The sequence below is a fragment of the Suricata suricatta genome, chromosome 4 (assembly GCF_006229205.1).
Source record: "Suricata suricatta isolate VVHF042 chromosome 4, meerkat_22Aug2017_6uvM2_HiC, whole genome shotgun sequence".
In the NCBI taxonomy this organism is placed as follows: Eukaryota; Metazoa; Chordata; class Mammalia; order Carnivora; family Herpestidae; genus Suricata; species Suricata suricatta.
The window spans coordinates 90,799,193-90,824,413 of NC_043703.1; the positions used below are offsets into that span (position 1 = coordinate 90,799,193).

Here is a 25,221-nt window from a genome sequence, read left to right on the forward strand (position 1 = left end):
CGGCTTTATGTTCAGGTTCCTCAGAGGAGAGACCCGCTGTGCTCTGCTCTCTATTACCACTACTTTCTTCTCACTAAATTACCTTGTCCAAATTTTACCTCTGTGGACTGGATTTGCTCAGAAGGTACTTTCAGGCAGAGAGGATTTTGCAGGACTTTTAGGGGCTGCCAATGCCAAGACAACAGTTCCTGGGGCGGGTGGGGGAGAATTTTTGCCATCAATTGATTGCAAAGCATCCATAAATTTTCCGAATATTTGTGCACATATGTGCATTTTCTGGGGGAGAGATCCATGGCTTTCTTAGATTCATTCTCTCATTGGGATATGTGACATAAGTGAATCACTAACTCACAAGAATCTGTTTATGACATCACTTCTCCTACCCAGGTAACTTCTCCTGCCCTTTATTTTTTATGTTTATTTATTTTTTAATTTTTAAAAACCTTATTGTTTTAACTTTCACATCTAGATAAATAATCCACCTGAACTTGATATTGTGGTTTGAGGTAGGAGTAACATTCCAATTTTCCCAATATTGATATTTTAATTGCGCCAGTAGTTTAATTGTCTTTTCTCCATTGGTTGACAGTATGCAGTGGTGCTTTGGTCTCCCTATTCTATATCATTGATGTATATTAGTGTTTCATTGTTTTTTTTAAAGCTTATTTACTTATTTAGAGATCTTGAGAAGGTGAAGGGCAGAGAGAGAAGGAGAGAGAGAATCCCAAGCAGCCTCCCTGCTGTCAGCATGGAATCCCACTCAGGCTCAAACCCATGGTCCATGAGGTTATGACCTGAGCCGAAACCGAGAGCTGGATGCTCAACCAGCTGAGCCACCCAGACACCCTAATATTTCATTGTTTTAATTAATGTTGGTTTTTAGTAAATCTTGATGTGCAGTACTGTAAGTCTGGAGAGGGTCTGGGGAAAAGCAAGTTCCGTCTACACTAGGACTCCAGGCCCTGCCTTGGGACCCAGGCCTGGCTTCGGTGTGGTGAGGTAACTGAGAGAGAGGCCCACACAAAAACCCTTCTCAGAGATCCATCAATATTTCAGTTTTCTTTGCTTCTCCTCTTACTCATTTTCTTTTCCAGTCAAGAGACACTGAATCTCGTCTCCAGAATGGAAAACTTGTGCCCTTTGACTACCATATATCCTTCCAAATCCGTTTTTATGTTCTGAGTTCCTCCCCGTATTCTCTTGAGAGATAGGCTGTTGAAATCAAAAAGTCCTAAAATTTGCTTCTGTTTTCTATTGCATCATCCCTCCTCTGAGGTAATGAATTACTATGACTTAATTGGTTCCTGCCCTTTTTTAGAAAGAAATACTAAAGCAAGCAGAGAGAAAGTCCAGAGATGGACTCATCTGTCACTCAGTGTCAGGGCTAAGTCACGTGAACATGCCTGTGCCTCAGTGTGGGCTGAACTACACCTCCATCTTCTCTCATCACAAGGGGCCTCAGGAGATCCAAGGAGCGTAGGGAGGCATGATAGAGCTAGACTTCCTAGGTTCACATCCCAGCTCTGCCATTCCCATTGTCTGATCTTAATCTTGTGTGTCAGGCGGTAATGCCTTTCTCGTAAGGTTGATGCCAGAATAAAATGCAATATTGTGTGTGAACAAAGCCTGACTAATGCCAGCCAGCTATGAGAGTTCAGAGTACAGGCACACCTTGTTTCATTGCACCTCCCTTTATTGGGCTTCACAGATACTGCATTTTCTATAAATTAATGGTTTGTGCCAACCCTGTGTCAAGCATGTCTACTAGCACCATTTTTCCAACAGCATTTGCTTATTTTATGTGTCAATAAAGTATTTTTATTTTTTAAAGTTTATTTTTTTATTTTTATGTATTTTGAGAGAGAGAGAGAGAGAGAGAGAGAGAGAGAGAGAGAGAGAGAGAAAGCGAGCAAGCACGGGAGGGGCAGAGAGAGAGGGAGACAATCCTAAGCAGGCTCTGCATTGTCAGCACAGAGCCCACTGTGGGGCTTGAACTCACTAACTGTGAGATTACGACCTGAGCCTAAATCAAGAGTCAGATGCTTAACTGACCAAGCCACAGAGGCACTGCTAAAACATTATTAAGATGGGTAGGTACATTGTTTATTTTAGACATAATGCTAATGTACACCTAACCGACTACAGTATAGGATAAGCATCACTTTGACATGCACTGGGAAACCAAAAGATTGACCTGACTCTCTTGATTCTGGTATGTGCTTTCCTGCAGTGGTCTGGAACCAAACCTACAGTATCTCCAAGGAATGCCTGTATAACCTAGTAGAATAGCAAGAACCTCGCGATGCGTTCTGAGCACTCCGAGGTAACCTCCAGGGAACAGAACTAGCTATCGCTCTGTGAGGCTGACAGTGCTCTTCGAGGGCCAGGCCCCTTGCTAAGACTCCTCTGGAGTAAAAGCTATCCTCCAGCACTGCCTAGGACTCTCCAACAGAAGAATGCTCTCTACTCACCCGGGCATTTATCAAACAAACCTACTGGTACTTGGGACAGAGCTTAGACCTAATTCCACTCTCCAAGCCTCGTCTGAAAGTCCAATGCCAGGGACAAACTGAACAAGTTCCTGGGACAGACCTAGCAGTGCCTGATAAAGACGGGGCACCCTCAGCCAAGAGGGAGGATTTCTGTGAAGCCCCAGTGGCCCTGAAGAAGGCTAGCCTTGGAGTCTGGACTGCAGATACAATTTGTGTGCCCAGGAGGACCCTCACTGCGGCTTTGCTGCAGCCTCTGAGGCAGATGTTGCAGGTTTCCTCTGGTGACTCTGAGGGCCTATTTCCCAGGGAACTGTGCCTGCCTTGTAGGTGGCACACTCACCTACACACCCTTAGTCCCTGTGGGTTTACCTGTGACTACTTCTAAATTAGATATATTAAGAGAGACAGACTGAAACCTAGAAAGAGTTGACAGGTCAATAGCTCCTTCATGAACTTAATCCAGTTTGCATAAGGCACATGCAAAATGCCTCAAAGAAAGTTGAGAAAAACCCCAACGGGGCTGCATAGCAGAGTACAGTGAGGAAAATAACTATTTACTCAAACACTGAGGTCCTAGAACAATGCTATCCAACAGAAATATAATACCAGCCCCATACAGATTTTAAATACTCTGGTAGTCACATTTTAAAAAGAAACGAGTAAAATTAATGTAATTTATTTAACCCAATACAGCCAAAATACTACCAATTCAACCTGTAGCCAGTATTTTAAAAATTAGTAAGATATTTCACGTTTTTGTGTTTTTTTTTCATACTAACTTCCAAAAACCCCTGTGCATTTCCCACTCATAGCACATCTCTATTGGGCCTGACCGCGTGTCAAGTGCTCAAAGCCACAGGTGACCAGTGGCTGCCACACTGGGTGGCACAAGTCCCCACTAAAGAGATGAAGAGTGAAGGGGAGGAATAGGTAAGTGGAGGGAAGGGGGATGCAGAGCCATGGTGAGGTGACCCCCTAGGGGGCAGGGCTGCAGAAGGCTGGAAGCTACCCACCTTCTTCTGGAAGAAACCTGGGGAGCAGCAGCGGACAGCAAGCAGTGCCACATAGTGCAGCATCTCCCGCACGGTCAGGTTGCTCAGCAGCGTGTCACTCTGCGAGAGAGGGAGGCATCAGTGTGGCAGTGGCAGAGACCAGGTGGCAGTGGCGGGGCCGGGGGTGTGCCCACCTGCTGGACATAGGAGAAGCAGTCCTGGAATTGGTCCCTGTGCAGCAACTGGCCATTCAGGAACACCTCCCCCAGGAAGGTCCCCGTGTGCCGCAGCCTCCCGGACATGGCATCTAGCAGCGTGGTTTTCCCCGAGCCTGGGAGACAAAAAGAAAAGGCCCGGGAGGACTCCCACCATGAGGCACTGCCTCATCCCCAGACCCTCTGTGGGCTCCAGGTCTAGCACTGAGTTCCTCTCTCTTTAGCTTCCTGGGTCAAACGCTCATGGCACCAATGAGTTTTTCCAGTTTGTCTGGAAAAGTCACAGGAAGACAAGGCATTTCTTTCATCCCAGTCAGGGCTGGAAGGGCTTTGTCTCCGTTTATCTGCTTCTAAATGGGTTTTGAGTTGAAAAGGAAAAAATAGGATCAGAATAAAAAGAAAACCTAGGCTCTTGGAAACATTTGGATCTAGGACTTCTGAATTTCTGCACTCACCTCCCCCAACCAGGGATCATCTAGTGGTTCCTGAAAGTAGGGAGCACTGCCTAGAACCTTGATAATCAAGTGTGGTCTGAATACCAGCAACATCACCTGAGCATTTGGTGATGCTGAATGCAGAATCTCAGGCCTCAGCTCAGGCCTACAGAATCAGATTCTGATTACTGTGTGTGTGTGTGTGTGTGTGTGTGTGTGTGTGTGTGTGTGTAATATATACTTTTTTAAAGTTTATTTATTTTGAGAGAGAGAGAGAGAGAATAAGCAGAGGAGAGGCAGAGAGAGAGGGGAACAGAGGATCTGAAGAGGATCTGTACTGACAGCAGAGAGCCCAATGTTGGGCTCAAACTGATGAACATGAGATCATGATCTGAGCTAGAGTTGGATGCTTAACCAACTGAGCCACTCAGGTGCCCCTAAATATATTTTTAATGTTTATTTATTTTGAGGGGGGATAGAGGGAAAGGGACAATCCTAAGCAGGCTCTGCACTGTCAGCACAGCGCCTGGCACAGGGCTCCATCTCATGAACAGTAAGATCATGACCTGAGCCAAAATCAAGAATCAAACGCTTAACTGAGTGAGCCACCCAGGTGCCCCAAGTTTCTGCTTTCCAATAAAATCCCTGAGTAATTACCATGCATATCAGAGTTTTGAAAGCACTAACCTAGCAAGTCCTTTGGTAAAATCGAATTGGCCTCAGCCTATACTGAGAGCCTTGGGCATAACCCAGCTGGTTGTCACTAACAGCTTTCCTTTGGTTTCATTTTTCTAGTGTTAGAGATTAGGTGATACAGTTAGGATAAGACAACAGCTGGCCCCTTGTTTTCATACTAGACACAAACCTACATGGGCCTGGAGAGTCAATGGAGACACGAATTAATGTGGCCAGGCTGCTAAGAAGTTAATAGCCAAGAGGTTCTGAATTGCCTGAAAAGATAGCAAGAGAATTCTACCAAGGATATGATGACTTATGTGAAATCAAAGAGATCTTTTATTCATAAACTGTGAAGACACTGCTTGCTGCAGTGAGGAGTACAAAGATGAATGAGCCACACTCCATTAGCAGTGGTATTCCTGTCTAACCCATGGGCTGACCAAGCTCAGAGGTAGCTCCAGTGTGTTCAGTAAAGGTCAGTGTGGGAAGAGAGGTGAGGCAGTGTAAAGAAACAAAATGCGATTTCATTTGGGTTGTCTTTCAAAACATGCTCTGAAATTTCCCAGTCATGAACCTAGGCCTTGTATGTGGTTCCTCTAACTAGAAGCTTCCTTGGCCTTCCATTTCTGGGATCCAACCTCAACTCTGACAGAAGCTCCAAATATCTTGGTGCCTGGATTCCAGTCCCATCATATCAAAACTGGCCTCCCTGAGGTCACCAAGGTGGCCTTCTTGCTGCTGTGTCTGGTGGGCACTTTCCTCCCACTAGCCTGCCTTGCTCTATAAATCTCTCTCCCTTGGCTTTGATGCCACTTCATCGTCTTTGTTTTATCCTGCTTGTCTGGCTGCTCCTTCCCAGCCTTCTGGGGGTGACACTCATGGCTCTCTCCTGGGCCTTCAGCTCTTCTCATGTTACACATTCTCACTAAGTGACAGCAAGCACCAACATACTGGCCAGCATGCAGGGGAGCCGCCTTGTATGTGGACTCTCCAGCCCCGGGCACACCCTCAGAGGACTGCAGCCCTGCACACTTCTGACAACAACCACATGAGACACCCAGACAGAACTACCCAACAAAGTCACTTCTATGTTTCTGACTCATCAAAACTGTAAGAGATAATAATGATTTTTATTATTTTAAGCCACTTAGTTCTGAGATACTTTTTACATAGAAATGGATAGCTAACCTCTTTTTTAAAGATATTCAACTTTATTGGTTATTAACTCATTAGTCATTGGCCAGCAGGATGAAAAAGTTCACTCAAAAAAAGAATAGAAGAAAAAATGGGCATAAGAAACTGGTATGTATAATCAATGGAAAATGCAGGGCACCTGGGTGGCTCAGTTGGTCAAGCGTCTGACTTCAACTCAGGTCATGATCTCCCGGTCCGTGGGTTCGAGCCCCACATCGGGCTCTGTGCTGACAGCTCAGAGCCTGGAGCCTGCTTCAGATTCTCTGTCTCCCTCTTTCTCTGCCTCTCCCCAACTCATGCTCTGTCTCTCTCTCTCTTGCTCTCCCAAAAATAAATATTTTTAAAAATCTTTTTAAAAGAATAAGATGCAAAGTTAGACATAAAAATGCCTAATGCCCTAGAATCTGACATCAAAAGTACAGGTAACAAAAGAAAAAATAGACAAATTGGCTTCATAAAAATTTTTAAAATTCTGTGCATCAAGACACTATCCCCACTGTAAAAGGGCAACCCACAGAATGGAAGAAATATCTGCAATCATACATCTAATGAGGGATTAATATCCAGAATATATAGAGAGCTTTTAAAACTCAGAAACAACAACAGCAACAACAACCCAATTCAAGACTAGGCAAAGGACTTAAATAGACATTTCTCCAAAGAATATATATGAATAACCAATAAGGACGTGAAAAGATGCTCAACATCACTAAGCATTAGGGAACTGCAAATTAAAATGGCAATGAGATACCACCTCACACTCGTAGGATAGCTACTGTCAAAAAACTGGAAAATAACAAGTGTTAGTAAGGATGTAGAGAAACTGGAACCCATGTGCAGTGTTAGTGGGGATATAAAATGGTATAGCCACTACAGAAACAACAGTTCCTGAAAACATTAAAAACAGAATTACCATATGACCCATAAATTCTACTTATTGGTTGAAGAAGTAGGAGAATTGGGGTGCCTGGGTAGCTAAGTCGGTTGAGCATCCAACTTCGGCTCGGGTGAGTTCGAGTCCCAGGATGGACTCTGCGCTGACAGCTCAGAGCTTGGAAACTGTTTAAGATTCTGTGCCCCTCTCTTGCTCTGCCCCTCCCCCGCTCATGCTCTGTCTCTGTCTCTCAAGAATAAAACAAACATTAAAAAAAAAAAAGTAGAATTGAAGAAGTAGAAGAATTCTGCTTCTTGGTAGAAGAATTGAAATCAGGGTTTCAAACATATTTGTACACCCATCTTCATTGCATGATTCACAACCTCTAAAATGTGGAAGGAACTCAGGTATCCATTAATGGAAGCATTAAAGGATGAACAGAGCATCAAATATGGTATAGATATGAATGGAATATCACCCAGCTTTAAAAGGGAAGGAGATTCTGACACAGGCTACAACATGGATGAAACCTGAGGACATCATGCTAAGTGAAATAAGCCTGACACAAAAAGACAAATACGTCTGACTCCACTTTATGAGGCTGGGTAATCAAAATCATACAGACAAAAAATAATGGTGAGGCTGGAGGCAAGGGAATGGAGAGTTATTGCTTAATGAGTGTAGAGTTTGTTTTACAAGATGAAGAGCTCTGTAAAAGCTTTACAAGATTGATGGTGGAGATGGTTGCACAACAATGTGAATATATTTATTCACACTGGATGCTGTACAATTGAACTGTACACTTAAAAATGGTTAATTTTATGTGTATTTTACCACAGTAAAAAAAAAAGAAAAAAAGGTTAATGTCCTATAGAGCAATAAAATCATGACCTTTGGAGTTATCTTCCCTAAGTCGACAGAAATTGTTTATAACTAATTAGTCCTCTACGAGGTAGCAAGCAGCCCAGAGTCTAAGTCCCAACTGATAGCAAATAATGAGTCAAATATAGTTACCCTCACCTGGAATGTTGGGTGACCCTAGGCAGGCTTACATTAGACCATTCTATTGTGAGACTTTGAATACCTAAGTCTTACTTTGCTTCACTAATAAAGATTTGACAAACAGTGCTATGTTTGGTAAGACACCAATGAAATCATATGTCATTCTGTCAAATGCTAACTAGTTCATAAAATCGATTTGTTTACCCACATTTTCAATGCATATTACTAATCACCTACTGTGTGGCTAGTCCTATTCTAGTTGTCCAGAATTTAGGAAGAAAACAAAATAAAACCTCCTGCCCCAGGGAATTTGCAGTCTACTATGAATTCATGGCCAGTACAAAAGGATAGACACTGTTATAAAACCCTGATTAGGTGTCATCACAAACCAGCCCATGAGCTCCCAGATCAAGGCCTCCCACCCAGTGTCCAGCTGAGATGTGCATGAAGCATGACACTGGCCTGTGGGACGCCCTTCTGAGAATGTGAGGTCACCCTTTGTTGTGTGCCACACACCACCCTAATCCTACAGAAAGAAGATAACAAGCAAATAATTACAGGAATAACTCAGATTTTCTTATTTTTAAAGAATGTAATAATTATCAAAAGGAAAATTAGAATGGTCATGGATATTATTGTACATGCACGTAGTTAGAAATAGGTAAAAACTGGAAATAGGAACTGACAGGAAATCTCAGCAAAGAATTAACACTTTTAGTCAGTGAATTCCTTCTCATTTAATCTTAATGCTACTACTATTACCACCCAGTTGTTCACCTGCTGTAGGAGGGGAATGGCTATGGATTTAACTCCCAAGGTCAAATGAGACTGACCGTACTTGACTTTGCACAGACTTGTGTTTCCCATTGCTATTACAGAGAATAATGCAAATAGGTAGTGCCAGGAAATGTCAACAATTCAGTGCAAGCAAGAACTCAACCAGGAAGCTCCTCTGAAGCCAGTCTGTCAGAATCCTTTACCCTGAAAGTGTATAGGATAACCTAGTGTAGTGGACCCTGTGGTGTCCATGCAGATCCCTTTGTCAGGGCCAATGCTGAGGACTCAACAGCTGTGATTCCCATGGGGCATTGCCCTCAAACACAAGGATCTGCCTCTCTAGAGGCAACATCTGCCCAGAGCAATTACTGGCTGACATTTGGACACAAAGACAAACAGTGACCTCAGCCTCAAGGGTGGATAACCCAAGAAAGAGGAGAAGGATGAAGTGGGAAATGGGCAAAAAGATAGCCTCAGTGAGATGTGTAATATTTAATTCCTTAAAAAGACAATGTGATGAAAAGATGCTCAACATCACTCATCATCACGGAAATACAATCAAAACCACAATGAGATACCACCTCACACCTGTCAGAATGGCTAAAATTAACAACTCAGGAAACAACAGTTATTAGGATGTGGAGAATGGGGAATACTTGGAGTGTTGGCAGGAATGCAAACTGATGCAGCCACTCTGGGAAACAGTGTAGAAGTTCCTCAAAAAATTAAAAATAGAACTACCCTATGAACGGCAATTATACTACTGGGAATTTATCCAAAGGATACAAAAATACTGATACAAAAGAGAGCACGTGTACCCCAGTGTTTACAGCAGCACTATCAACAATAGCCAAATTATGGATAGAGCCCAAATGTCCATCAATTGACAAATGGATAAAGATGTGGTATATATGTACAACTGAATATTACTCCATGATCAAAAAGAATGAAATCTTGCCATTTGCAACAACATGGATGGAACTAGAGTGTATTATGCTAAGCAAAATAAGTCAGAGAAAGACAAATATCATAGGACTTCACTTATATGTGAAACTTAAGAAACAAAACAGATGAGCACAGGGGAAGGGAAGGAAAAATAAGATAAAAACAGAGACAAACCATAAGAGACTCTTAAATACAGAGAAAAAACTGAGGGTTGCTGGAGGGGTGTTGTGGGGGGGGGATGAGGCTAAATGGGTGATGGGTATTAAGAAGGGCTCTTGATGGAATAAGCACTGGGTGCTATATGTGATGAATCACTAAATTCTACTACTCAAACCATTATTACACTATTAACTAACTTGGATGTTAAAAAAAACAAGACATGAAGGAAAGCTGGTATAACACTGATGTTAAAGATTTGATAAAGCCAGATGTTTGTTAATACATGAACATTATTCTCTATTCTTCCCTATATATTTAAAATACATCATAAAATTATACAAAACAATGGAGATGGGGCTAAGTGGGTATCTTTGTACTTAATTTTTTTCCCTGCTTCTGAGCACAGTATAAAGATCAGGGAAATTGTATTTACTGAGTATCTCTACATGCCAGGCACCATGCTAGGGGCTTTCCAAACTTTGAAATATAAATTAACTGATATGTTAGGCAGGATTTTATTCTTATTTTTTTAGTTGATTATTTCTTTATTTTGAGAGAGAGAGAGTGTGTGTGTGTGTGTGTGTCTAAGTGGGGGAAGGACAGAGACAGAGAGAATCCTAAGCAGGCTCTGCACTGCCAGGCATAACCCAATTCAGGGCTTGAACCCATGATGTGAGATTCTGACCTGAGTCAAAGTCAGACACTTAACCAACTGAGCCACCCAGGTTCCCCAGCAGTTTATTCAGGATCTTTCTAAACGTTTCACATTAGTACCAGATTCCGTTCAGTCAGATGTGTCATTTGATTTCACTGGAATATCAAATTTGTGGCCTTCTTGCTACAACTTAAATCTGTTTCCTCAATGTGGTGTTCAAAGCAAGCCAAAGCCTTTTCTGAACGTTCACTGAGAAGGTAAAGTTAAAGTACTCCTTCCCAAGCTTACCTGAGCTCCCTAAGATGCACATGATCTGCCCACTCTCGACGTACAAGGACACATCCTTGAGGATCTGCCTGTCCCACTGCTGCCGGCAAGATGTGAAGTCCCACCAGGGCCCAACCTGATGGCTTTAAAGGAAAGGCAGTGTGGGGTTCCAGAGGAACCAAACTCTTGTGTCCCAGCACTGATCCCAGTTGTCTCTGGACAGGTTCCTAAATGTGGTTAGAACTCAGTGTCCTCCTCTGTGGACACTGGCAGGTTGTGACTGAGAAAGACTGTGTAAACCCCCTGCCTGGGAGCTGCTCTGAATGCCAGCTCTCTCTGGCTGGGTGGGAGATGGCAAACAGGACACTGTTTATTCCTTCAGTTGACCCTGTGTTCTTTCACCAGGCCTCATTACACTTTGTGTTGCAAGTACTCCCCAAGCCCTCTCCCTCCCCATGTGGCAGGCGGTTCACAGGGGGACACAAAGGACGGGGTAAGAGGCACAAAGCTTGGGCGTATGGCAGAACACAGCTGTCTCACTGTTAGAGCTTCCAGGTCCTGTCATGGGCAAGAGGGGGGCCATTTACCATTGTTCATTTACCACTGGCAGCCCTTCCCCTCTCGTCTCTCCACTCTGATCCACTGAGGGAGCCCAAAGCCTCTATGTGTGCCCCCCCCCACTAACGAGGAAAGCCAGCAGAGGGGGTGAAAGGCCCACTCACCTCAGGCCACAAGCACAGCTCAAACAACGCCCAGCTTCAAGCTCCCAGTAGGAAGAAGAGGCATCAGCCTTACCTGACGCTGTAGGAGGCATGGAGAATGCCCAGGCTGTGTCGAGGTGTTAAAAAAGCTGCAGGAACCTCCTCTGGGGAGCTGTGGGGGGCACTGTTCACTTGGAGCCCCAAGGACCCCAGAGGGGTCAGAGATGGGAGCTCTGTCATGGCCAAGAGGCAGAAGAGATGAAGTTTTGGGTGGCTGGACCCTCCCTGGAGGAGCCCCAGCAGAGCGAGCAGCACGCTGCAATTGCGTGTTCCTCACAGGGCTCTGGAGTCCCTCCCAGACCTTCCCAGCAGCCGGACTGGGGGTTGGCCACAGATGCCATTATCTGATACACCTTTACCCAGAGCATACTATCTTGGCAGCAAGCAGAACATACAACCTGTGTTTGTAGGAGGGCCTGAGAGGAGTTCTGGGAGGCACAGTGAACCAGGCCCAGAGATTGTCCAGCCCTGAGAAAGAAAACATTGGCGCAGTCAGATAGCAGCTAAGGCGAAGGAAGCTTCAGCAAAGTGGCCCAGACACTGCTGGGGACCAATGGCTGAGACAGCCCCAGAAGACAGAGGGCTGCGGAACAGGGCTGCTCCCCAGGATGCCTCTGTGAGTGATGGGCAGTCACCTCAGTCATGGAGGGCGGGGGCAAATCGGGCCTTTCTTTCTTCTCTCAGGAACTTAACTCACCACCAGGACCACAAGCAGAGGGAGAACATGGCAGTAGGACTCTACTTCCTGGGCATTAAAGAGGCGAGGGGAAGGGATACAGGGGTGAGCGGTGGGTGGGGGGCCTCTGAGGTCACTTCCTGCCCTAAGGCATACTCCTACAAGGAAATGATGTTCCTATTTGTTACTTGGGCTGATGCAGCTTTTTCTGAATGAGACTCCAAACAGAGATGTGTTCACACACCAGGGACTCTGCAGTATTTCCTTCATCTGTGTGTCTGTCAGGCTCAGAGTGTCAGAGATAGTAAACTGATGAGGTAAGATGGCGGGCAACTTTTATGGGAATACCATCACAACATGGCTTCAACAGGCAGATGGAAGACATCAGAAAGAACTTAAAGGGACAAACAGTAAGCCAGGAGGCCAAGTGGTTGGGGTACAAGTTCTCCACCCTTATCAGGTTACATGGAGAAATGTTTACTTGAGAAATGGCCTTTGACTAAAATCAGGATGTGGGTTGGATCTGAAGCAGGTGGTTAAATTGGAAGTCAGAGAGGAAGCACGCCACCTCACCTCACCTCACCTCACCTCACCTCACCTCACCTTTCCATCTTTGCCTGCTGTGGGGGAGGAGGGAGAGAAAGACAAGGAAGGTCTGAGGTCTCCACACCCAACAGGGAAGGCCACAGGCCACCTGGTCTGGCCCTCACTTGCTAGGATGTGACTTCAACTCAGCCCATTCCTAGTCTGCTCTGCAGCCATAACTAATAGCCAGCTCTGATACGATAATATGGCCAGCTCCTGCCAAGAAATGCCTCCTAGGAGCTGACTGTAGTGCTCACAGCCTGAATAGGATATAAAGTCAGTAATGGCTTTGGGGACATTTTCTGCCTAAAAGGTCTGACAAATCAGCTACCACAGCTGGAATGCAAATAACTGCCCAAATCCAACATCCAGGAAAGGCTGCCATTTTCAATTTCCTTTTCTCCAAATCTGTTACTCAAGGTTCCAAGTGATAATCTTCCCCCAATATTTATAACACCTAGAACAAGAGGATGAAGGCTATATATCTTATGTCTAGTTATTTTAAAGTTATCAAGCTAAAAACTGATAAAAGTTTCTATCTTCCTATTTTGACATACCTTCGTCACAACTTTAAAGGCCAGATATAAATTTAGAAATTCTAGGGCCTTTTGGAGCAGCAGCAAAAATGTGGTGGCATAGGGGAGCCATCTTCTGGTCCAAGCTACAGCCTGTCCCCTTCTCTGCCCACCCCTAGTGCAACACGTGACTTACATACCGCTATGTGGTCATGCCATCCTACCACATTCCAGTCACTGTCCACAGACAAATGCTCCTCAGGCCTGGGATGCCTAGAGTGGCAAGTGTCCATGGCCCACAGACTCCTCAGTCCACGAGCAGGAGCATGGTCAGAGGAGGACTAGAGGGGTTCAGTCCTCAGGACAAAGATGTGTAAGATCTGGTCTGAGCATTAAAACATTTTTAATGTTTTATTTATTTTTGAGACACAGACAGAGCATGTGCAGTGGAGGGGAAAAGAGAGAAGGAGACACAAAATCCAAAGCAGGCTCCAGGCTCTGAACTGTCAGCACAGAGCCCGACATGGGGCTCAATCTCACAAACCAAGAGTTCATGACCTGAGCCAAAGTCGGCCACTTAGCCAACTGAGCCACCCAGGCACCCCTGGTCTGAGCATTTTAATAAACACTCAGGTTCATCCTGTTGAGCCAAGAACAAACCCTGCATGTTTTTGCACAGATACTGAGTCATCAGCACTTCACTACTACTCAAGGTCATGGATTCCTCATCTTAGAATAAGGAACTTGGGCTCTGTGCTCCCTGAATTCCCTTCTAATCTATGCTTCTGACTCACGAATTTGATCAGAAGTTAATACAAGGAGAAATTACAATGTAGCCCAGCAGGAGCAGAACAGGTTACCTACAAATAAACCTGCTTTTGCTTTTTTGGGTGTCACCTGTCAGAAATTCAAGTGATATTCTGACAGTCATACTGATTAAGATGTCAGCTGAATAGATATTTAAGTATTTCAAAAATACAGAGAATTTGTCAAAACCTCAGAACCTAACAAATCCATCCTGGGAGTCAAGGAAATACTTCAAAATGGAGCAGAGGCTGTCTCCCACCCAGAAACAAATTCTCTTCCTCTGAAAGTTGTACTCCCTGTGCAGCTCCAGGAAGCCACAGCCCACCCCCACCACATTTTTTATTTTAATGTTTATTTTTGAGAGAGAGAGCGAGAGCGAGAGAGCATGAGCAAGCGAGCATGAGCCAGGGAGGGGTAGAGAAAGAGGGAGACACAGAATCCAAAGCAGGCTCCAGGCTCTGAGCTGTCAGCACAGAACCCAACGTGGGGGCTAGAACCCACGAACTGTGAGATCATGACCTGAGCCAAAGTTGGCCGCTTAACGAACTACAGGCGACCTGGAAGTCACAGTCCCTTGATGGTGGCTGGGGTCCCTGGCTGGCCTGTCCCCAGCCTACTCAGCCTAGGGTGAGGTGTATTGCCCACCCCCAGCAATAAGGAGCACCTCTTTCCTTCATCTGTCTTCCTGTTGTGACAGTTCTTTCCCCAGAGCCCCAGCACCCTCCACCTTTCCAAAGCAGTTATCTGGAAAGTGAAACCCACTTGGGCATTAGGTCACCTGCACATAGTGCTCCAGAGCCCAAAAAGTCCAATGCCCCTTCCTTAGCCACCCCTCCACTTGAAATACAACCCAGTCAGGTGTTTGTTCACAGAAGCAATTTCTGAGCTAAGTCATACCTTATACCAATTGACTTAGTGTCTCTCCTGCAGATACTACTTTTTATAACCAAACAAACATCTTATGTTAGCCTAAATGAGTCTCTCAGTAATTGCTAGAATTTCTGAGAGTTTAAGAGAATTAAATGGAGTAACTAGGCAGTGTGAGTGCTGGTGAGGGTCAGCTGCAGGGCCGACCTATCTGAAATTCAGCACCTTTCTTAGCTGTGCTTGATCTCCCCCAGGAGAGATCTCCCTTTCCATCTCTGAGGGCACAGACCACCTCTCCTACATCTCCATGGCCAGCTCCTGCCTTGGAGGCACTGGCACTTGAGAGGCAAGGTGGGAGCAGTACTCTGGAGCTCTACTCACAGGCTCTCTCCCTTGGAAAACAAACTTTGAAATAGTTCAGATCAGATCAAAGAGCAGTGAACTCTTCTGTACCCACAGCTAACTACCAAAAGCTGTGAAGTTTACTCCCCTCGTTCTTCCCTGTACCCTTCTCTCTTGTATTCCTCTCTCTCTCACCGAGAGATAGCCCTTCTGCTAAAGTAGGTGTTCATCATTCCCAGGTTTTTCTGTGTAACTTAGGATCTTTATGGTAATAGTTCTAACATTAGACGAGGTAAGCGGTTATAGTCTGCTGTTTTCATACTGCTCTGCAACCCTGGGGACTACTCACGGATGGCCGCTGACTTAGATGATCACCGACACTGACCTCCTTCCACTTCCAAGGTCCTAAGGACCTCTGACCTCTGCCACTACAGGACGTCTGACAGAGACTTTTGGATGCTATTTTCACATAATTGTAAGTCATTTTATTTTCACACAAAGCACATGTAGGCATTGTGTACACAGTATAAATATACCCTGAATGGATGCTTGAGGTCACCCTGCCTCTATTCCCAGCCTGCCTTGCTCCATCCTGACCACCTTTCCCATTCATTAACATCTAAACTTCTTCAGGATGCCCAGGTGGCTCATGTGGTTGGGTGAGTTGGTTGGGCATCCAACTTCAGCTCAGGTCATGATCTCATAGTTCGTGGGTTCAAGCCCCACATCGGGCTCTGTGCTGACAGCTCAAAGCCTGGAGTCTGCATTGGATTCTGCGTCTCCCTCTCTCTCTGCCCCTCCCCTGCTCACATTCTGTCTTTGTCTCTTTCTCTCTCTCAAAAATAAACAAACATTAAAAAAATTTTTTAAATATAAGCTTTTTTACATGACAGATGGTAACTACATGTATTATAGTGACTTTGCAGTGTACACAAATCTTGAATTGTTGTGTTGTGCACCTGACACTACTATAATGTTATATACCAATTTTACTTCAATAAAAAATATGTAAGCTTTTCAGAGTCCAACTTTTTCACTGTCATATCCCAAACTCCAAACCTGTAGCATGACGTCGGCTCCAAAGAAGTGCTGGATACTTGCTTGCCTGACTGAACACATTAGTGTGTGAGAATCAGCTCTGAGGAGAAAAGATCACAGAGTCAACAGGAACCTGTTAAAAAAAATACACTTTTTCCTGCACTAAGAAACAAAAGAAAAATTGTATGCATTTAAAAATGGAAACCTGGGGCACCTGGGTGGCTCAGTCGGTTCAGGTCATGATCACAGTCAGTGAGTTCGAGCCCATCAGGCTCTGTGCTGACAGCTCTGAGCCTGGAGCCTGCTTCAGATTCTGGGTCTCCCTCTCTCGCTCTGCCCCTCTCCTGCTTCCACTCAGTCTCTCTCTCTCAAAAAGAAATGAAAATTTAAAAGATAACAATTAAAAAAATAAAAAGTAAAATGGAAACCTGAGAGGTGCCTGGTTGGCTCAGTCAGTTAAGGGTCTGACTTTGGCTCAGGTCACGATCTCATGGTTTGTGAGTTTGAACCCCACATCAGGCTCTATGTGGACAGCTCAGAACCTGGAGCCTGCTTCAGATTCTGTACCCCCCTCTGTCTCTCCCGCACAAATGCGCCTGCTCGTGCTCTCTCTCAACCAAACATTAAGAATAATAATAAAATAAAAATGGAAACCTTAGTAGGCAGACTCTTCTTCTGGGAAGCCTCAATGATTTAAATGATTGAATTGATAAAATAGAAGGAATTTAGATATGCTGACAGCTAACACCATTCAAAGGTATCAGTGATACCATGAAACATCAATTTACTTGATGTACAAATATAGTATCACTCCAACAATAGCAACAAAATGTTGATGATGATGACATAACAACGGTAACTTCCTCTGAAATCTTCCAAAAGCCTCTTGAATGGGTTTGTTGTATAAAACTCATTAGAAATAAGATGCAATTTTTCTAAGGATTGTGTCTTCCAAATATTGAGCACTACTCACATACCACTCTCACATACCAGGTATGGGAAGTCTGTTTGGCATCAGAAAATAGTAAGCTAGAGGCAGGGAAGGGAAAAATTAAGGACAAGCCCCAGCTCAGGTCTCCCCTGAGCACAGCAGCTCACAAAGCTCTGTATAGTCCTGAGTCTGGGTCTCAGCCACCACAGGGTGCCTGGGTTCAGGCTCCACCAATCTGAGGTTGAGGCTCTCTGGAGCCAGGAGCTGTGCCTGAGGGAAGCCTCAAAGCTCCCTCTGTAGGGAAGAAAAGATTGCCCTCACTGATGCTCCTATTTTCTCAGGGCCCTTGGGCTCTGCCTGCTGAAAGCCACCTGTTACCAATTCAGGATCTCAACCACACTAGCTGCTGCTAGCTTTCACCTCTTGGGTCTCCTCCCTGTTTTCTCCTAAGTCCTAAGTGGCTTTAGAAGAAGACCCTCACCTGTCTTGTTTCTCAACAGGGCCTCCAGGACAGCTTGTTCTCCTCTGAAAGTGACAACAGCCTATACTTCACCTACAGTGGCCAGTCCAACACCTTGGAGGTCCACGATCTCAGCTACCAGGTAGAAGGATACCTGAGGACAAGGTGGGAGGAGCAGGCAGGGAAGGCCAAATGATTCCCCAAGGGGAAGGTAAGGGTGAGCCCACCCTGGGGGGGGGGGGGCTCTGTCCCCAAGGACATCCATGTTGGGTGAAAGTATCACATGACTTCCTTCAACTGTACACACTGTAGCTACAAGTTGAGAGGCATTAGAAAACACTACCTCTGTTGAAACACAAACAAATTATGTGACCCTGTGGAGGGGGGGAAATCTCTCAAACTTTAACTTTTGAAATAAGTTTAGACTTTTGGGAAAGTTACAAAAATAGCAGCGTTTCCATGTACCCTTTGTCCAATATCCCCTAACGTTAATGTCCCGCATATCCAGAGCAAAACAATCAAAACTACATTAACAATGCCATGACGCTATTAACTAAACCATAGATTTTCAGGTTTCACCAGCTTCGTGCTTTGTTATTTGTTTGCTTGCAAAGTCCACTGTCCCTGGAGCTAATAGAGCATCCAAAGTGCAAAGACTGCTGGCCTCTCAGAGGCTCTTAGGGACCCTTGGTCAGATTCAAGACCCCCATTTACCAGACCTCCTTGGGGGCAGACCCCTGGCAGTCCAGATGGACCACACTGGGGGCAGGAGGGTAATTTCAGAAGCCCAACTCTGGCTTCCTGTGAATTTAAGTTAGGACAAGCTAATGAGCCACACTATAACAACTTTCTGTTCTACCACTTATTAGCTGTGTGACCTTGAACAAGTAATTGTTCTGAGCCTCACATGTAAAACAGGAATTATGATACTACCTATGTTATAGGTTTGCAAGGAGGACTGAAAGAACTAATAAATAGAAAGAGATTTACACAATGTCTTGCACATAGTAAACACTTAACGAGTCATTAGTAAATTACTATTAACTGAAGAACTGAAGACATTGTTTTGCTTTATGTTATATTTGTTTCCCTTCTGCTATTGCACACGCTTCCCACGTCTTAACTTCACACCTGGAAATGGCAGCATCAGGTTCTCAGCAGGGTAGGGTCTACCACGTCTGATAGGACCTAGGTGTGGGCCCCTCAGGCCTGTTGTGCAGCAGCAGGAGGATGTCTCCTGTAAAGAACTGAACAGAAGTTGCTGAAACCCTCTATTCAGCTCTCTGAAGAACCTTGCAATATCTCCCCACAGGTGGACATGGACTCCCAGGTGCCCTGGTTTGAGAAGCTGGCTCAGTTCAAGATGCCTTGGGCATCTCATAAGGATTCTTGTGAGCTGGGCATCCAAAATCTGAGCTTCAAAGTGAGGAGTGGGCAGATGCTGGCCATCATAGGGAGCTCAGGTACCACTAAGGGCAAACAGTGAGGCGATGGGTTCTGTCTCTCCTGGAATACAAAATGGTCCCTCAGACAAATGGATGCTTCTCACAGAACTCTTTGCTGACTGGGAGACTACCATAGCAGAGTAGGTGAGAGCACAGGTCCTGGGTCAGGTGGACCTGGGGTCAAATCCCAGGTCAAATCCCTCCATTTACTAGTTGTCAGACAGTTGCCATCATTACAAATCATGAGTGTGGCTCCTGAAGCTGCATCCAGAGCAAAAACCTTTCTAAGATCTTCAGGCAGCTTCAGAATTGAATGTTCTTCTCAGGGGACTCCTCCACACCAGGGACATTCACTCTCACTCTCCCATAACCTAGTAGGCACAGCTGCTGACACAACTCCCACTTCTCCGAGAGCCCCCTCCAAGTCTTAGTGCAGCCTTCAACCATCGGCAAAGATCCAGAATCTTGGAGTGCCTCACTTAAAATTATGCAATGCTGAAGCTGAAAGGGAACTTGGAAAATGGTGTTTGTGCTACTGTATTCATTCTTTCTTCTCACCAGTTTAAAAGCCTCTTTAACGGAAGGTTTTTAAGTTATCCGGTCCTCAACATTTCTAGAGTGTCCTCCTGCCTCCCCCCTCAACACATACACACCTTCATTTAACATATGGGGAGACTGGGGAGCCTGGGTGGCTCAGTTGGTTAAGCGTCCGACTTCGGCGCAAGTCACGATCTCATGGCTTGTGGGTTTGAGCCTCCCATCGGGCTCTGTGCTGACAGCTCGGAGCCTGGAGCCTGCTTCAGATTCTGTGTCTCCCTCTCTCTCTGCCCTTCCTCCACTCATGCTCTGTTTCTGTCTCAATAATAAATAAACATAAAAAATTTTAAAAAACAGATGGGGAAACTAAAGTCTAGAGAAAGTGAGTGATTCACCTAAGGACATACATTCAGTGCAGAGCTGGAACTAGAACTTTGGTCTTCTGAGGCTCAGATCAAGGTGTTTCTCTCTTACATGGTGCTTTATTCATTTTAATTAATCATTTCCAGAAGTAGAGATTACTGAACTTTTGAACATCTCCAAAGTTTTAGTCTTCTGATAAGGAAATTCTGTTTACCGTCTAACCAAAGATCAAATAAGATAATATATGTCAATGCACTTTGTAACTGAAAGAACACCGCAGGTCAGGTCCTGCCCACTTTTGGCTCTGCCTCTGCAATTCTTATCTAAAAAAGAGAACAGACACTTCACAAGCCAATTTTGGTTTTGTTTGTAGCTCCTGGTGGCTTTTCCTGTTACATTTGCTTTTTCTGCATGAGCTGAGAACCTGGGGGATATACGGTCCCTTACAAGGCGCTTCCATAAAGCCCGAGTCCACACAATTAATACTCGCCACACATGACCCTGCAGCTGTTAGCATCCCTGAGACAAGGGAGGTTTGGAGAGGCTGAGCAGTCTCCAGGACTTCTGACTCTAGTTCAGTGTTGTTTAGCTTCAGGTTTCCTTGGCTGAAATTATTTAAATGATTTCTTCGAAGCATTTATCAATTAGGGGCACCTGGGTGGCTCAATTAAGCATCTGCTCTTGGTTTTGGCTCAGGTCATGGTCTCACGGTTTGTGGGTTCAAGCCCTACGTTGAGCTCTGCACCACTGGTGTGGAGCCTGCTTGGGATTCTCTCTCTCTCCCTCCATCACTATCCCTCCTATGCTCTCTCTCCTTCTCTCTCAAAATAAGTAAATGAACGTTAAAAAAAAAAAACAAAAAAAAACACTTGTCAATTACACTTCCTGAGGCTTAATAAAGAATAATAAATGAATGTTCATCATAATTTATAAAAAATAAATCCAAACAGCCCCAGGCATTTTGGCTGCTTCTACAGAATCAGGAGTAGTGGCAGCAAGTGTTTGCCAGCGAATGAATTAACGGAATTGGAGATTCCAGCCATTTTATAAGGCTCTTGAACACCTTTGGTGTTCTCTCCTGGTTCATAGAAGGTCTCTCCAGTTGCACTAGGCAGTCTCCACTGGAAAGCCCATTCTCACCTCTCATAAAAGTGTTGTTTAGGAAAGTGTACTTCCCACTCGGATCAGGAATCCCACTGTCCCTGTGAATACTGACAAAGTCCCCTGCTATCTCAGAGCCTGGATCCACAAGTTGAGTGGCTTGAAACCCCACCCTTAATGCGCCTCCCCAAAGGTGTGCACCCTGGCTGCGGGTGAAAGCCTGGGATCTCCAGGTGCTAAAGCTGACCCACCCAGGTCCACGAATGGTGCCACCTTCTCCAGGGCCTTGGTCTCTTGTGAAAGGACAGAGCAGTCCAGGGTGGCTTAAGAGTGTGTGGGCAGCCATGGCTTCCAGGCTAGCAGCCGCAGCCTTGCTCTCAGGCTCTCTCTGGTGGCTTCGCAGGCTGCGGAAGAGCCTCTTTGCTGGACGTGATCACTGGGAGGAACCACGGCGGCAAAATCAAGTCAGGTCAAATCTGGATAAACGGGCAGCCCAGCACGCCCCAGCTGGTGAGGAAGTATGTGGCCCACGTGCGTCCACAGGACCACCTGCTCCCCAACCTAACCGTCCGCGAGACCCTGGCTTTTGTTGCCCAGCTACGCCTGCCCAGAACCTTCTCCCAGGCCCAACGTGACAAAAGGGTAACTGCCTGACCCCCGGTGACCCTCACCACCACCCAAGAAGCCGCGACATCCTTCCCCTTGTCGACCCTCCTTCCTGCCTCAGGGTCCAGTCACAGGTCAACTTTGAGGAGCCCAGCGCACCAGCCCTCCATCGCTACTCTGCCCTCTGTCCACCTTTAAGCCCCCCATCCCTCTGTGGGCTGCCTGGGCCCTGGTCGGTTGGTTCCCTTCCCGGCACAGCACAAAATGTGTGAGGGGTGTCTGTCTACCTGTTTTCCGGTCCTCCGTGTGGGCAGAGCGCCCAGCTGTCCTGTCCCCAGGTCGCAGCCACGTCCCCAACATGGCGCCTTCGTTGGCGAATGGGAGCCTCTCGGGATACGTGGGAAGAAGGCGAGAACCAACACTGCCTGGGGCAGCGAAGGCTACACCGCAAACCCACGTGGGGGGGGGCTGGCAAGGGTGGGCAGACGCTTTCTCCCCCAGAACAGCACCCCGTAACCCTGCGACGAGGCGGGTGGCACAGCGTTTAAACCTCCCTGCTCGCGCGCAGGTGGACGACGTGATCGCGGAGCTGCGCCTGCGCCAGTGTGCCAACACGCGCGTGGGCAACGCGTACGTGCGGGGCGTGTCTGGGGGCGAGCGGCGCCGAGTCAGCATCGCCGTGCAGCTCTTGTGGAACCCAGGTGCGGGGGGAGTGGGGCGGGTGGCACCCACGCGGCTTGGTCCCGTCAGCCAAAGCCCTGCGGGCTCACTAGGACCCTCTCTTCCTTGGGAAGGAATCCTCATTCTGGATGAGCCCACCTCCGGGCTCGACAGCTTCACGGCCCACAACCTGGTGAAAACCCTGTACCGCCTGGCCAAAGGCAACCGGTTGGTGCTCATCTCCCTGCACCAGCCTCGGTCGGACATTTTCAGGCTTTTTGATTTGGTCCTCCTGATGACGTCCGGCACCACCATCTACTTGGGGGCAGCCCAGCACATGGTGGAGTATTTCACAGCCATCGGTCACCCCTGTCCTCGCTACAGCAACCCTGCGGACTTCTACGGTGAGCTGCCAAGCTGCGCCCCGACCCCCCAAGCCCCTCCAGGGCATAATGGAGAGATTCAGGAGGGACACTCTCAGAGTTTCAGGGCAGCAGGATCTAGGAGAGGGGTGGCCCAACGGGCTGGAGAATGTGTGGCACTTTGCTAAGTATCAAATGCCAGAAACAAGAGCCTAAGAAAACCCAGCTTCTGACATAGCCACTCGTGTGTTCACGACAGATAAGAAACGTGTGAGTTTCAAAGCCGGTGCGGGGGTGGGGGGGGGGGCGCGGAGACTAGAATTCAAGAGGGTCTGGATCAATTTATAGAATTGTGGTCTTTATCAGACTCTTTAGGAAAATTTAGGATACCTAAGGTGAGGAGGCCTCCAGAAAATCTTCAGGTTGTGCCCTGGTGCCCCCACAGAGGAGGGAGCCTGAAAGCACTGCATTGTGAAGGAGGCGCTAGGACCCGGAGAGTCCAGGGCCTTTTGGAGGTCTTGGTCAATGAATCACTAGGTCTGAAAATTGGCTTTGTCAGCACCAGAAAGGCCTTCCTGCTTAGAGTCCTGAGCCCTCAGTGAAAGCATAAGCAAATTCCTTCATTCCTGGGGAGACAGTTGTCTTTACAGGTGCGTGACCTGGAAGCAGATGCTTGGATCCTGAGTGCTGGGGAGTGCCATGGCTGCTGGCCAGGTCACACAGCTTTACCAGGGCTGGAGGCAACAGCCTTGTCCAATATGCCACCTGGAGCCCCAGCCTTCCTCCCAAGATGGCCCTGTGTAGCAAAGCCTCACCAATAACCATGACGACATGGACCATGTCCTTGAGGGCAGATATTGGGTCCAAAGGCACCAAGCTACAGAGGGTGTCCCTTTGACCCTTTCAGCCCTGTGAGGCCAAGGTCATTTCCGTCCATACAGATGAGAAGAGGGAAGTCTGAAGAGTTAAGCCTCTTGCAAAGAACTTGTAAGATGCAGAACTGGGACCCTCAGCCAGTGTGTCGTGTCCAGCCCCCAACTTGACGCCTGGCCCTGGGCCCACATCCTCCTGTCAGCATCCAGTGTTCTTCCCTACCCAGGAGGACTGGCTACTCTCTCTCCAGTCTGCCAGCCCTTGCCCTGTGCACTCACACTGGGCGAACTCATATAGAGGTCACCCTCCCTCCCAGTGCTCAGGAGCCAGCTTGGCCTCCTGACAGCATATCATCCTCAAGGTAGCCATTCCCAGATAAAGGGGACAGAGAGCACCTGTCAACTTGGCCACAAGGAGCCACACCCAGTAACTCCAGAGAGGGGTTACCAGAAGTCAAATGCCTATAACAGACCTGAACAAAAGTTTTTCTTTATTTTATATGTTGATTATTTTGGGGGCGGGGGGAGGGCTTTTGCCTATCACCTCCTAATCTGGGGGACAGGGCCTGGCAGTACCCAGCGAATCTGGTGTTCTGAGCTACAGCCCTGCACACTGAGGGGACGTGTTGCATTTTACAAGACCCCTCCTAGACGTTATCCTGCCGTGAAACAGGTCATGAAAATGGTAGGAAGGAGGAGACAAAGGTTAAGAGGAGAAATGGAGGGAGACAAGCTACCCTCCTGCCTGCTGTGAGGCTGGACTTAGGAGGGTCCTGACTCTGACGGGGTGGGTGTGCCTTTCTGACATTGCAGGAGCCCCATGAGAGTAGAGCTGTGGCTGGGGCTACCCGATGCCCCCACAAGTAACATAGAGGTGGCCGCTCTGCAGCTGGTCATGCCAGCCCCCTCCCCTGGAGGGCAGTGGCAGCTCTACTTAGAGTTGACCAGATATTGGCAGCCTCCAGCCAAAACATTGTCCCCTTTTAGACAGGCTACTTGGGGAGCCAAATTACTAATGTACAGTGAGAACTAGGATTTCCAGGTGCCCGGACTGCCCAGCTAGCTGTCCAATGGCCAGCCTACCTTCTCCTCATGGGGAGGCACACCTCGGAGCCTGAGTCCCTGTCACAAGCTTCTTTAATGCCTTGAGTTGGAGCCAAGGCATAACTGTGCCATGATCTTTGGCTCCAAGGGTCCAGCATATCCTTTCCTGTCCTAGGGATGTCTCCATAATGAGCCTGGGTGTTAGGATGGAGGCGAGGGCCCACAGGGCCTCTGGTGTAGCCTTTTCTCTGAAGCAGGCTTTCCCCTGAAGTGGGGGTGGCCAGGCCCAGCAGAGGGGAGCCAGTCCTGGGTATCTCTCTGCATCTCTGCTCTGCCCATCACTTCATGGTCCACTCTCAGAGGGTGGGGAGCGTGTCCCAGGACTCCCAAGGGCTGAACAATGTTGTGAACTAGGCTTGCAGTGAGCTCCTTACCTGTGGGCAGGTGCAGAGACCTAGTCACACATGGCCTCATCCTCTACCTACAGTGGACCTGACTAGCATCGACAGGCGAAGCAGAGAACAGGAAGTGGCCACCAGGGAGAAGGCTCAGTCCCTTGCAGCCT

The 25,221-nt window shown here is 46.9% G+C and overlaps 2 protein-coding genes across 3 annotated transcripts in view; one reads left to right on the forward strand and one right to left on the reverse strand.

Annotated features, from left to right (window-relative positions):
* Positions 1 to 10,971, reverse strand: part of ABCG5 (ATP binding cassette subfamily G member 5) — a 33,129-nt gene extending 22,158 nt beyond the window's left edge. Inside the window, exons 1-4 of one of the 2 annotated variants that reach the window (XM_029937263.1) lie at positions 10,706 to 10,971; positions 3,679 to 3,815; positions 3,506 to 3,604; positions 99 to 188 (exon numbers count right to left, since the gene is read on the reverse strand). In XM_029937263.1, coding sequence (XP_029793123.1) covers positions 99 to 188; positions 3,506 to 3,604; positions 3,679 to 3,815; positions 10,706 to 10,727 — 348 coding nt within the window. In that variant the 5' untranslated portion in view covers positions 10,728 to 10,971. The remainder of the gene's footprint in view (positions 1 to 98; positions 189 to 3,505; positions 3,605 to 3,678; positions 3,816 to 10,705) is intronic. The other variant, XM_029937264.1, reaches the window with a different exon arrangement.
* A 989-nt stretch (positions 10,972 to 11,960) lies between these two features.
* The window catches only part of ABCG8 (ATP binding cassette subfamily G member 8), a 17,894-nt gene continuing 4,633 nt past the window's right edge, over positions 11,961 to 25,221 (forward strand). Inside the window, 7 exon segments of the mRNA XM_029937270.1 lie at positions 11,961 to 12,061; positions 17,707 to 17,808; positions 18,979 to 19,129; positions 21,516 to 21,754; positions 22,287 to 22,419; positions 22,513 to 22,782; positions 25,144 to 25,221. The exon segment at positions 25,144 to 25,221 is cut by the window's right edge and continues 21 nt beyond it. Coding sequence (XP_029793130.1) covers positions 11,999 to 12,061; positions 17,707 to 17,808; positions 18,979 to 19,129; positions 21,516 to 21,754; positions 22,287 to 22,419; positions 22,513 to 22,782; positions 25,144 to 25,221 — 1,036 coding nt within the window. The 5' untranslated portion in view covers positions 11,961 to 11,998.